The sequence below is a fragment of the Salmo trutta genome, chromosome 6 (genome assembly GCF_901001165.1).
Source record: "Salmo trutta chromosome 6, fSalTru1.1, whole genome shotgun sequence".
Classification (NCBI taxonomy): domain Eukaryota; kingdom Metazoa; phylum Chordata; class Actinopteri; order Salmoniformes; family Salmonidae; genus Salmo; species Salmo trutta.
Genome location: NC_042962.1, coordinates 58,023,114 through 58,035,346, shown reverse-complemented (window position 1 = coordinate 58,035,346; position 12,233 = coordinate 58,023,114). Strand labels below are relative to the sequence as shown.

General features: G+C 44.8%; 1 protein-coding gene across 6 annotated transcripts in view; it reads right to left on the bottom strand.

Moving 5' to 3' along the window:
• LOC115196446 (arf-GAP with GTPase, ANK repeat and PH domain-containing protein 1) overlaps positions 1-12,233 on the bottom strand; it is a 202,423-nt gene that overhangs the window by 80,084 nt on the left and 110,106 nt on the right. For 4 of the 6 annotated variants that reach the window (XM_029757283.1, XM_029757284.1, XM_029757280.1 and 1 more), the window contains 3 exons: positions 8,619-8,749; positions 5,402-5,557; positions 4,698-4,790 (listed from right to left, as the gene is read on the bottom strand). In XM_029757283.1, coding sequence (XP_029613143.1) covers positions 4,698-4,790; positions 5,402-5,557; positions 8,619-8,749 — 380 coding nt within the window. The remainder of the gene's footprint in view (positions 1-4,697; positions 4,791-5,401; positions 5,558-8,618; positions 8,750-12,233) is intronic. The other 2 variants (XM_029757285.1, XM_029757281.1) reach the window with 1 other exon arrangement.

Genomic DNA, 12,233 nt, shown 5'->3' with positions numbered 1-12,233 from the left:
CTTCTGGTCATTGTCCATTTGGAAGACCTAGCTTTAACTTCCTGACTGATGTCTTAAGATGTTGCTTCAATATATCCACATAATTTTCCATTCCTCATGATGCCATCTATTTTGTGAAGTTCACCAGTCCATTCTGCAGCAAAGCACCCCCACAACATGATGCTGCCATCCCTGTGCTTCACATTTGGGATGGTGTTCTTCAGCTTGAAAGCCTCCCCTTTTCCTCCAAACATAACGATGGTCATTATAGCCAAACAGTTCTATTTTTGTTTCATCAGACCAGAGGACATTTCTCCAAAAAGTCCGATCTTTGTCCCCATGTGCAGTTGCAAACCGTAGTCTGGCTTTTTTATGGCGGTTTTGGAGCAGTGGCTTCTTCCTTGCTGAGCGGCCCTTCAGGTTATGTCGATATAGGAGTCTTTTTACTGTGGATATAGATACTTTTGTACCTGTTTCCTCCAGCATCTTCCCAAGGTCCTTTGCTGTTGTTCTGGGATTGATTTGCACTTTTCGCAACAAATACATTCATCTCTAGGAGACAGAACGCGTCTCCTTCCTGAGCGGTATGACGGCTGCGTTGTCCCATGGTGTGTATACTTGCATACTATTGTTTGTACAGATGAACGTGGTACCTTCAGGCATTTGGAAATTGCTCCCAAGGATGAACCAGACTTGTGGAGGTCTACAATTTTGATTCTGAGGTCTTGACGGATTTCTTTAGATTTTCCCATGATGTCAAGCAAAGAGGCACTGAGTTTGAAGGTAGGCCTTAAAATGCATCCACAGGTACACCTCCAATTGACTCAAATGATGTCAATTAGCCTATCAGAAGCTTCTAAAGCCATGACATCATTTTCTGGAATTTTCCAAGCTGTTTAAAGGCACAGTCAACTTAGTGTATGTAAACTTCTGTCCCACTGGAATTGTGATACAGTGAATTATAAGTGAAATAATCTGTCTGTAAACAAATGTTGGAAAAATTACTTGTGTCATGCACAAAGTAGATGTCCTAAACGACTTGACAAAACTATAGTTTGTTAACAAGAACTTTGTGGAGAGGTTGAAAAACGAGTTTTAATGATTCCAACCTAAGTGTATGTAAACTTCCCACTTCAACTGTATATTATATTTGCCAGACAACAACGAGACTTTGTTCCAGTTCACTTGTCCTATGGCTGCATTCCAGGACATTTTAGCAGAGGGAACAGTAACATCTTGACATTGTTTTCTTATATACATGTTAATACATTTATAGGTTTAAAATGTCAATTCCTTCTAGCTGTATTGAGGCAACAAAACCCTCAACAGGGATGAGGGACTGTTATATTCTCCTAAAAGAAGAATAGTACCTACTGCCTGGCTACATGACAAGCAAGTGGTGTCTTTTCTCTTAAAGGAGACAGCGCACATGTTTATCAAATAAAGCAATAGGCTACTTCTATGAAAATGTTATTTAACAGTAGGCCTAACATGGTCCCAAATGAAAGGGAAACAGATTGTCACCTGTAGCCCCAAAGAGCATTGGAATCAGCCAACACGAGCTCAATGCAGGCATACACTCCTATTGAATATGAATTCACCTGTATTGTGAGTAGACCTACGCCATCTTCATTTACCCAGTTTATCAAGAGACTGACCATTCAAATAAATGATTACCACCTTTATGTTGTTGGGTAGTTAAATTGATAAAGTCAAATTGACTATGGTTGTATAATTGATTTGTTATTGCATACATGCTTGTCTCTGGGAACATTTCTCATCAAAATGCTCCAATGTAATCATATTTATTATCGGGCTAAAATAATCAGCCATCGGCCTCCTTGACCCACAAAAATTGGCATCGGCTCTTAAAAACCCATATCTGTCGTTCTCTACTGTTTACCCTAATTATCTTCCACATGTAAAGTCAAATGATCTCACACAAGTCACCCATATTTATGAGCAAAGGCTCCCTTTTACCTGTAGTTTCTGAACAACATGTTAAGATCTGATGCCAAAAACCAACAGCGTTGCTGTTGACACCACTGATTCATAATAACATTCATCATCATCCTCATCATCCTCCTCCTCCTCCTCGCGTGTTTAATTGACCACCGATGATGACTGTACCTTTAAGGAGCCGCCGTGCGACTCTGCCAACCTAACAGAAGGAGACATCTGCCAAAGTGATTCAACTAAAGACTGTCCCCTTCCTCCCCTCTTCAACACAGACAAGGAAGGACAACCAAAAGGAGCCAGTCAGGGAACACGTCCTCTCAGTGAATGAGTTGTGTTGCTACCCCTCTGAGGGAGACCTGGCATGTATGGAGTCGTAGCATACTGTGTCTGGTACAATTTGTGGACCAGGTCTGAACGTGTTCAACAAGAAAAGGTGAGGTGGTGTGTGTGGAGGGAGGGAGGGAAGCAGGAGTCAGACTCAGCAGGACTCATTAAAATGGAGTGTAAACTGAGTGCTAATGGGGAGGCAGGTAGCTAAGCTGCTGCCATCTCCACACACACACACACACACACGCACTCACTAATTAGGGAACAGGTCTGCCTGCAGCCGACACAGAGGCAGGAGGGGAGATGGAGAGAGACATACAGAGATACACATTCTCCAAGAGGAAAGACCACGGGGAATGATCAAATCAATTAACATCCAGCTCCAAAAAGAGAAGCAGCTCTGGCTGTGGCCCGATGCCTCGGAGCGCTGCCGACTACGTGTTATTCTCCAACCTCTGTCTGTCTGGGGCTGACGGCTGTCAGGTGGGCTGAGTGTGTGTGTGGTCGTGCCGGGCCGGGCTCACCATGTCTCATGTTGGGGAAACAATGGGCATCTCAACAGAGGCCACAGCCGAACCCATATGATGATGGAGGGTTCTTTAAGACTGTTGGTCTACGTCATCTTTCTAAAAAACACACACACACACACACACACACACACACACACACACACACACACACCTCCCATCTGCCACCAGTGACATGTGTATGTGGCCCTCTTCATTTGTACATCATTATCAGCCATTGACTTCACAGGAGTTATGCAAATTGAGTGGCTGGACCCAGGAGGATTGTACTGCTGCCAGACAGACAGAGACGACGTGTGAGTGAGAGAGAGGCTCTTCTACAGGGACAGGAGAACACACACATATCTGGCACTGTGTAGCAGCTCTTCCAATCCATCTTCATCACATGACAAATGTTTGACAAGTAGTTCAACATGGATCCTTATAGAAAGCACAACATCGTCATTTCCACAGAGATAAGCTCACACACACACACACACATACACACACACAGCTGTGTTCTGTTCTGCTGCTCTATAACCATAATGAGTATGTGCCTGGGCTCTCTCCTCTGAGTCCCTTCCAGTTGCACGTCATCCCCCGTTTACCGCCACAACGCAGACTAAAAACATTGCTAACCATAGATGGGATGCATAGGTCAATTACATGAAGCTCTGCTGCTATTCTGTCTACATATAGACAGGACTGAATGGCAGATTGGGTTATGTGACTAATAGACCATCCTGACTGATGAGAGGCACTTATCAGAGTTTAGAGAGGAGCAACACTATCAGAGGCTATGATGTCCATGCTAACTGGACGCCTGGGGAATAACACAGGACCCAGTTGCTACTTCATAGTGATATTTCCTTCCGGTGGAGAGTATGGGGATAAATGGAAACATCTCACAAGTAAACATCATGTCGTCCCTGATTGATGGGACAAGACAATTTACTCTGCTCTCTGCTGTGCTGTCCCAGCGGGGGGCCTCCTTGCGCAGCAGCACCACAGAGACTCGGTCTCCCTCGACGAGCTGCGCGACACGGCCCCGGCACTAACAACTACTGCAGCGCTGCTAACAAATGCAGCGCGTCGTTGAAAGGAGGCCCCTAATCAGAGATGCAATTTGTTCATTAGTGGATTACAAACGAGGCCTCCGTGCTGATATGAGAGGCCGTGATTAGCACACGCTAATTGGCTGATTTCCTTATACTCCAGTTGAAGCAGCTCACAGGAGATGCCAGGCCCCCCCCCCCCCCCTCTGGTTCGCTCTATGCTTGTTTGCGACAAATTAAGGCCAACTCAAACAATCTCTCCACGATTACAGTGGGGGGGGGGGCTCTTGAGCTCTCTGGTTCAATACCCCTCCCCTTCCTCTCCACCTCCCCCTCCCTACCCACCCCCCCGCCGATGCCCCAATCAAAGCGCTGGGCTACACCGCCACACAGGAAAAGGCAGGGCTTTGAAAAGCACGTAGAGGAAGAGGGTAACGGAGGACCATATGCCAGCCGGCAGACTGCACTTCATTAACCATCCTCAGCCTCTTCTCCCTCTCACCATCTCTCCCCTTTCTTTTTGGACAAGGAGAGAGGGATGGGGGCAGGATAGAGGGATGGGAGCAGGATAGAGGGATGGGAGCAGGGGGGAGAGTGAAAGAAAGTAAGAGTGAAATCCCGTCCCGCTCCTTATACTAATGATCTCATTTCAATACCCAGGAGAACCCCCAACTCTAATTGATGTCAAGTGTGTGCTTTCGCTGTTAATCAAGGAGAAGGCATCAAACGGAGGGAGCCTGGCTGTGTCTGGGCTTCACGCTCTGATCACAGGCAGCCCTCGTTCTCCGGGAAATCAGCAATACGGCGCTGCCGGACCCTAATTATCCCTGTAGCAGCCGGCTGGCCAGGCGAGGGCCAGATCTGATCATACCTGCTTAATTGGAATAGCACGGCCGCTTCCAATGCTGTCCGCTCGGCCCTCCAGTCCTTTCTTGTCCCTGTCTGGCTCGCTGGCCTTCCGAGACTGTGGAGAAGGAGATAGGAGAACAAGTAGGGGTTACAGAGGCCCTGAGTAAAGCCCTCTAAAGTGTCTGAACGAGGAGCCTGAACAAGGGTCTGTTACAGCCCTCTTCTAGTCTTCACATAACAGGCCTCATCTAATGGCTGCTAGAGGTGACTGGGGTTATTATTGTGTCTATGAGTCAACTTCACCCAGTTGTTGACCTCTCTCTAAGTTGCTAAGGAACTGGGAAGTGGACATGATGCGTGTGTCTGTACATTCTAGAAGGTGGTCACATACAACCTTCCCTGTGGCCCGTAGATTCTCACTGTAAGCCATTTACCATTTAAAAGTCCTTTACATCATTTTGGATGTATTTAACATCCATAGTTTGAACATCTAATAATACATGAGTCAACAGTGAAGAAGTAGATGTCCTGTGTGTGTGTGTGTGTGTGTGTGTGTGTGTGTGTGTGTATCTGGGCTCACAGTGAAGAAGTAGATGTCGTATGTGTGTGTGTGTGTGTGTGTGTGTGTGTGTGTGTGTGTGTGTGTGTGTGTGTGTGTGTATCTGGGCTCACAGTGAAGAAGTAGATGTCCTGTGTGTGTGTGTGTGTGTGTGTGTCTGGGCTCACAGTGAAGAGGTTGGAGCGGCGTTTGGACTGCTTGCGGACGGGCGTGGGGGTGTTGGTGGTCTGGGGGACGTCGATGCGTAGCTCCTTCTGACTGGTGCTGGGGGTGGAGGGTACTGACGACGAGTAGTCACTCAGGCTGCCGCCATTACTGGTCTGCTACAGAGACACACACACTTCTATGTACTGTGTTGGTAACACTAACTTAGTTCAGAAAGAATGAGTGTATGTATGGATGAGAGTAAACAGAGATAGAGAGTATGTATGGATGAGGGTAAACAGAGAGAAAGAGTATGTACGGATGAGAGTAAACACAGAGAAAGAGTATGTACGGATGAGAGTAAACAGAGAGAAAGAGCATGTATGGATGAGAGTAAACAGAGAAAGAGTATGTATGGATGAGAGTAAACAGAGAAAGAGTATGTATGGATGAGAGTAAACAGAGAAAGAGTATGTATGGATGAGAGTAAACAGAGAAAGAGTATGTATGGATGAGAGTAAACAGAGAAAGAGTATGTATGGATGAGAGTAAACAGAGAGAAAGAGTATGTATGGATGAGAGTAAACAGAGAGAAAGAGTATGTATGGATGAGAGTAAACAGAGAGAAAGAGACAGAACAATATAAAAAAAGTGTGTGAAAGTGAGAGAGAAAAAAAGTTGAACATACAGCTGGTACAGTATCCCCTCTTCATAATAACAGACACTACACTAGTATACAGCTGGTACAGTATCTCCTCTTCATAATAACAGACACTACACTAGTATACAGCTGGTACAGTATCCCCTCTTCATAATAACAGACACTACACTAGTATACAGCTGGTACAGTATCCCCTCTTCATAATAACAGACACTACACTAGTATACAGCTGGTACAGTATCCCCTCTTCATAATAACAGACACTACACTAGTATACAGCTGGTACAGTATCTCCTCTTCATAATAACAGACACTACACTAGTATACAGCTGGTACAGTATCTCCTCTTCATAATAACAGACACTACACTAGTATACAGCTGGTACAGTATCTCCTCTTCATAATAACAGACACTACACTAGTATACAGCTGGTACAGTATCTCCTCTTCATAATAACAGACACTACACTAGTATACAGCTGGTACAGTATCCCCTCTTCATAATAACAGACACTACACTAGTATACAGCTGGTACAGTATCTCCTCTTCATAATAACAGACACTACACTAGTATACAGCTGGTACAGTATCTCCTCTTCATAATAACAGACACTACACTAGTATACAGCTGGTACAGTATCTCCTCTTCATAATAACAGACACTACACTAGTATACAGCTGGTACAGTATCTCCTCTTCATAATAACAGACACTACACTAGTATACAGCTGGTACAGTATCTCCTCTTCATAATAACAGACACTACACTAGTATACAGCTGGTACAGTATCTCCTCTTCATAATGACAGACACTACACTAGTATACAGCTGGTACAGTATCCCCTCTTCATAATAACAGACACTACACTAGTATACAGCTGGTACAGTATCTCCTCTTCATAATAACAGACACTACACTAGTATACAGCTGGTACAGTATCTCCTCTTCATAATAGCAGACACTACACTGGTATACAGCTGGTACAGTATCTCCTCTTCATAATGACAGACACTACACTGGTATACAGCTGGTACAGTATCTCCTCTTCATAATAACAGACACTACACTAGTATACAGCTGGTACAGTATATCCTCTTCATAATAACAGACACTACACTAGTATACAGCTGGTACAGTATCTCCTCTTCATAATAACAGACACTACACTAGTATACAGCTGGTACAGTATCTCCTCTTCATAATAACAGACACTACACTAGTATACAGCTGGTACAGTATCTCCTCTTCATAATAACAGACACTACACTAGTATACAGCTGGTACAGTATCTCCTCTTCATAATAACAGACACTACACTAGTATACAGCTGGTACAGTATCTCCTCTTCATAATAACAGACACTACACTAGTATACAGCTGGTACAGTATCTCCTCTTCATAATAACAGACACTACACTAGTATACAGCTGGTAGAGTATCTCCTCTTCATAATAACAGACACTAGATCTGTGTCACTCATAACCTCTATCATTCATCCTAGATTCCTTAACACTCTACTGTACAACAAGAGCCCCAGCTTGGGAGAGAATTATGGGTAGCATTGAAGACACACTGAGGGCCATTCCGCAGTAGGAGAGTACTGTTACTTTGTGAAAACAACCCTGATTCTCAGGGGATGAGCTGGGCTACGTAGACAAGCTGAATGATGCTGGTTTAATGACAAATCGATGGGGGACTGAGCGCTGTGGATCGAAGACACGACAGGGTGGTAAACGGTGTGTGTGTGTGGGTCGAAGACACGACAGGGTGGTAAACGGTGTGTGTGTGTGTGTGTGTGTGTGTGTGTGGGTCGAAGACACGACAGGGTGGTACACGGTGTGTGTGTGTGTGTGTGGATCGAAGACACGACAGGGTGGTAAACGGTGTGTGTGTGTGGATCGAAGACACGGCAGGGTGGTAAACGGTGTGTGTGTGTGGGTCGAAGACACGACAGGGTGGTAAACGGTGTGTGTGTGTGTGTGTGGGTCGAAGACACGACAGGGTGGTACACGGTGTGTGTGTGTGTGTGTGGGTCGAAGACACAACAGGGTGGTAAACGGTGTGTGTGTGTGGGTCAAAGACACGACAGGGTGGTAAACGGTGTGTGTGTGTGTGTGTGTGTGTGGATCGAAGACAAGACAGGGTGGTAAACGGTGTGTGTGTGTGGATCAAAGACACGACAGGGTGGTAAACGGTGTGTGTGTGTGTGTGTGTGTGTGTGTGGATCAAAGACAAGACAGGGTGGTAAACGGTGTGTGTGTGTGTGGATCAAAGACACGACAGGGTGGTAAACGGTGTGTGTGTGTGTGGATCAAAGACACGACAGGGTGGTAAACGGTGTGTGTGTGTGTGTGTGTGTGTGTGTGTGTGTGTGTGTGTGTGTGTGTGTGTGTGTGTGTGTGTGTGTGCATGGTAAAAGAGATGCTGAAACATCTTACAGCACAACGCTGATAGAGGAAGAGGGAGGAAGAACAAATATGGACAAGGGAATGTAGTCAAGGACCTCAATGTGGCCATTTTGTTTGTGTGTCAGTAAATTGTGTCTGTCTGTAAATGTATTTGTGTGTGTGTACCTACCTGGCTGATGTGTACTGCTGCAGCCACCTGTGCAGAACACACAGAGGAGTGGCTAGGGGAGTTGGGGAGGGACTTGCATGGACCAATGGACAGCTGCTGCTTCTTCCTGGTCGCCACGATCTTCTGGGCCACTGCAACAACACAACAGTCATCATTCAGAGGGTCTATTCTCCCAACGGAGACACATAGCGGGCTAGACAACCTAATAGAAAAAAGAAAGAGGAAAAAAATAGAGAAATGGAGAGAGAAGAGAGAGAGCTAGACCAACTAATCGAAGGAAGAGATGGGGACAAGAGAGAACGAGAGTGAGAAATGGAGAGAGATGAGAGAGCGCTAGACCAACTAATCGAAGGAAGAGATGGGGACAAGAGAGAACGAGAGTGAGAAATGGAGAGAGATGAGAGAGCGCTAGACCAACTAATCGAAGGAAGAGATGGGGACAAGAGAGAACGAGAGTGAGAAATGGAGAGAGAAGAGAGAGAGAGCCTGAGAACACTAGCTAATGGTACACTAGTTCAGACCAGAACAGTCCATTACTTCTCATAATGCTGACGCAGGCAGCTCCAGCAGCCCTGTCTGTGAATCTCCTATCTATCTGGTCCACAAGAGACCCCCGTCCGCCTTCCACACACACCCCTTACCTGCTAACAGCTCCAGTGATTATTTCACTATTATTATACAGGAGAGAGAGCGGCCTATCAGTGTTATTGAAAAGGGCCATGCCAATCAATGGGTGCTCAGCTGCCTCCTATCGATCCCCAGGCCCAGCGCTCTGGCCCAATCAGGGAGGGATATTCAAATGTTCCGTCATCTCCGTGGCGATTGAGGCCATTGATCCGGCCCACTGGAGGGTAGGGGGAGGGGCCTCGTCTCTCAGACGGAGGGGAATGCTCCTTTTACAAACTAACAACTAGAAAACACAACTTCATAGACTTCTATTCTCCAATTTTAACTTCTTTGTTGAGTGAGTTGAACTTTCTGGAAATGGGTACAAAGCTGTAGGGCAGTACTAGGAAAGATCCCTCACATATGACAAACATGTCTGTGAATATATCCTCCTTCCAAGGACTTATATTTGTTAAGAATCAAGAGACAGAGCAAGTTATCAGAGATGATCACATTGTGTCCATCTAGTTTGGGCAGGACAGGGTTAACAATACATCCTTCTTCCCTCAGTCTCAGATTCTATTATCCCCAGCCCCAATAAACAGGGCCGGGTTTCATTTGGTGCGAGATGAAACCATTGTTTTAATTGGACCCATTAAAGGCCTCTGTTTTAACGAGGAGCCAGTCATAAACATTTACCTTCAGGTGAGAGGGCCGTGCCAAGGGCAGGAGGAGAGACCTGCTCTCTGTGGTTAAACACTACAGAAAACTAGACCTGCTCTCTGTGGTTAAACACTACAGTAAAACTAGACCTGCTCTCTGTGGTTAAACACTACAGTAAAACTAGACCTGCTCTCTGTGGTTAAACACTACAGTAAAACTAGACCTGCTCTCTCTGTGGTTAAACACTACAGTAAAACTAGACCTGCTCTCTCTGTGGTTAAACACTAGAGTAAAACTAGACCTGCTCTCTCTGTGGTTAAACACTAGAGTAAAACTAGACCTGCTCTCTGTGGTTAAACACTACAGTAAAACTAGACCTGCTCTCTGTGGTTAAACACTACAGTAAAAATAGACCTGCTCTCTCTGTGGTTAAACACTACAGTAAAACTAGACCTGCTCTCTCTGTGGTTTAACACTACAGTAAAACTAGACCTGCTCTCTCTGTGGTTAAACACTACAGTAAAACTAGACCTGCTCTCTGTGGTTAAACACTACAGTAAAACTAGACCTGCTATCTCTGTGGTTAAAACTAGACCTGCTATCTCTGTGGTTAAAACTAGACCTGCTCTCTGTGGTTAAACACTACAGTAAAACTAGACCTGCTCTCTCTGTGGTTAAACACTACAGTAAAACTAGGTCTGCTCTCTCTGTGGTTTAACACTACAGTAAAACTAGGCCTGCTCTCTCTGTGGTTTAACACTACAGTAAAACTAGACCTGCTCTCTGTGGTTAAACACTACAGTAAAACTAGACCTGCTCTCTGTGGTTAAACACTACAGTAAAACTAGGCCTGCTCTCTCTGTGGTTAAACACTACAGTAAAACTAGACCTGCTCTCTCTGTGGTTTAACACTACAGTAAAACTAGATCTGCTCTCTCTGTGGTTAAACACTACAGTAAAACTAGACCTGCTCTCTCTGTGGTTTAACACTACAGTAAAACTAGGTCTGCTCTCTCTGTGGTTAAACACTACAGTAAAACTAGACCTGCTCTCTCTGTGGTTTAACACTACAGTAAAACTAGATCTGCTCTCTCTGTGGTTAAACACTACAGTAAAACTAGACCTGCTCTCTCTGTGGTTTAACACTACAGTAAAACTAGGTCTGCTCTCTCTGTGGTTTAACACTACAGTAAAACTAGACCTGCTCTCTCTGTGGTTTAACACTACAGTAAAACTAGACCTGCTCTCTCTGTGGTTAAACACTACAGTAAAACTAGACCTGCTCTCTCTGTGGTTTAACACTACAGTAAAACTAGATCTGCTCTCTCTGTGGTTAAACACTACAGTAAAACTAGACCTGCTCTCTCTGTGGTTAAACACTACAGTAAAACTAGACCTGCTCTCTCTGTGGTTAAACACTACAGTAAAACTAGACCTGCTCTCTCTGTGGTTAAACACTACAGTAAAACTAGACCTGCTCTCTCTGTGGTTTAACACTACAGTAAAACTAGACCTGCTCTCTCTGTGGATAAAACTAGACCTGCTCTCTCTGTGGTTAAACACTACAGTAAAACTAGACCTGCTCTCTCTGTGGTTAAACACTACAGTAAAACTAGACCTGCTCTCTCTCTGGTTAAACACTACAGTAAAACTAGACCTGCTCTCTCTGTGGATAAAACTAGACCTGCTCTCTCTGTGGTTAAACACTACAGTAAAACTAGACCTGCTCTCTCTGTGGTTAAACACTACAGTAAAACTAGACCTGCTCTCTCTGTGGTTAAACACTACAGTAAAACTAGACCTGCTCTCTCTGTGGTTAAACACTACAGTAAAACTAGACCTGTTTTCGCTCTGTGGTTAAACACTACAGTAAAACGTTGAGCATCTGTGGTAAAACTCAGTCCCCAGTTCAATCCCGTGAACCTGGTAGTGAAACACTGGTAAAATGCAGAGCCAATTGTTCAATCATAAACCGATAACCGGATAACCCGGCATATGCCAAAAATCTTATTTCCATATCACAATACTGAAACACAATGAATTACCCTACAACCCTGAACACAACCTCAAATAACTCTGTCTTTACAAGAGCTCCATGGATAACAGCCAGCCATTGGACAACAGTGACGTAGACTAGACAGAGCTGATCTGTAGAAGATATATGTGATACAGGTCCACAGACACAGCCAGGCCTGTATATTACTTTAAGTGTTAAGAACAGTTATGATAAGGCTGGGTTAAATATTTAAACTGCATGGCTAATACCATTTAACTTTAACCATCAATCTTACTTCTCCTCTGAGAGGCTGCCATTTATTCTAATGGAAACGTCTCCCCTCTGATCAG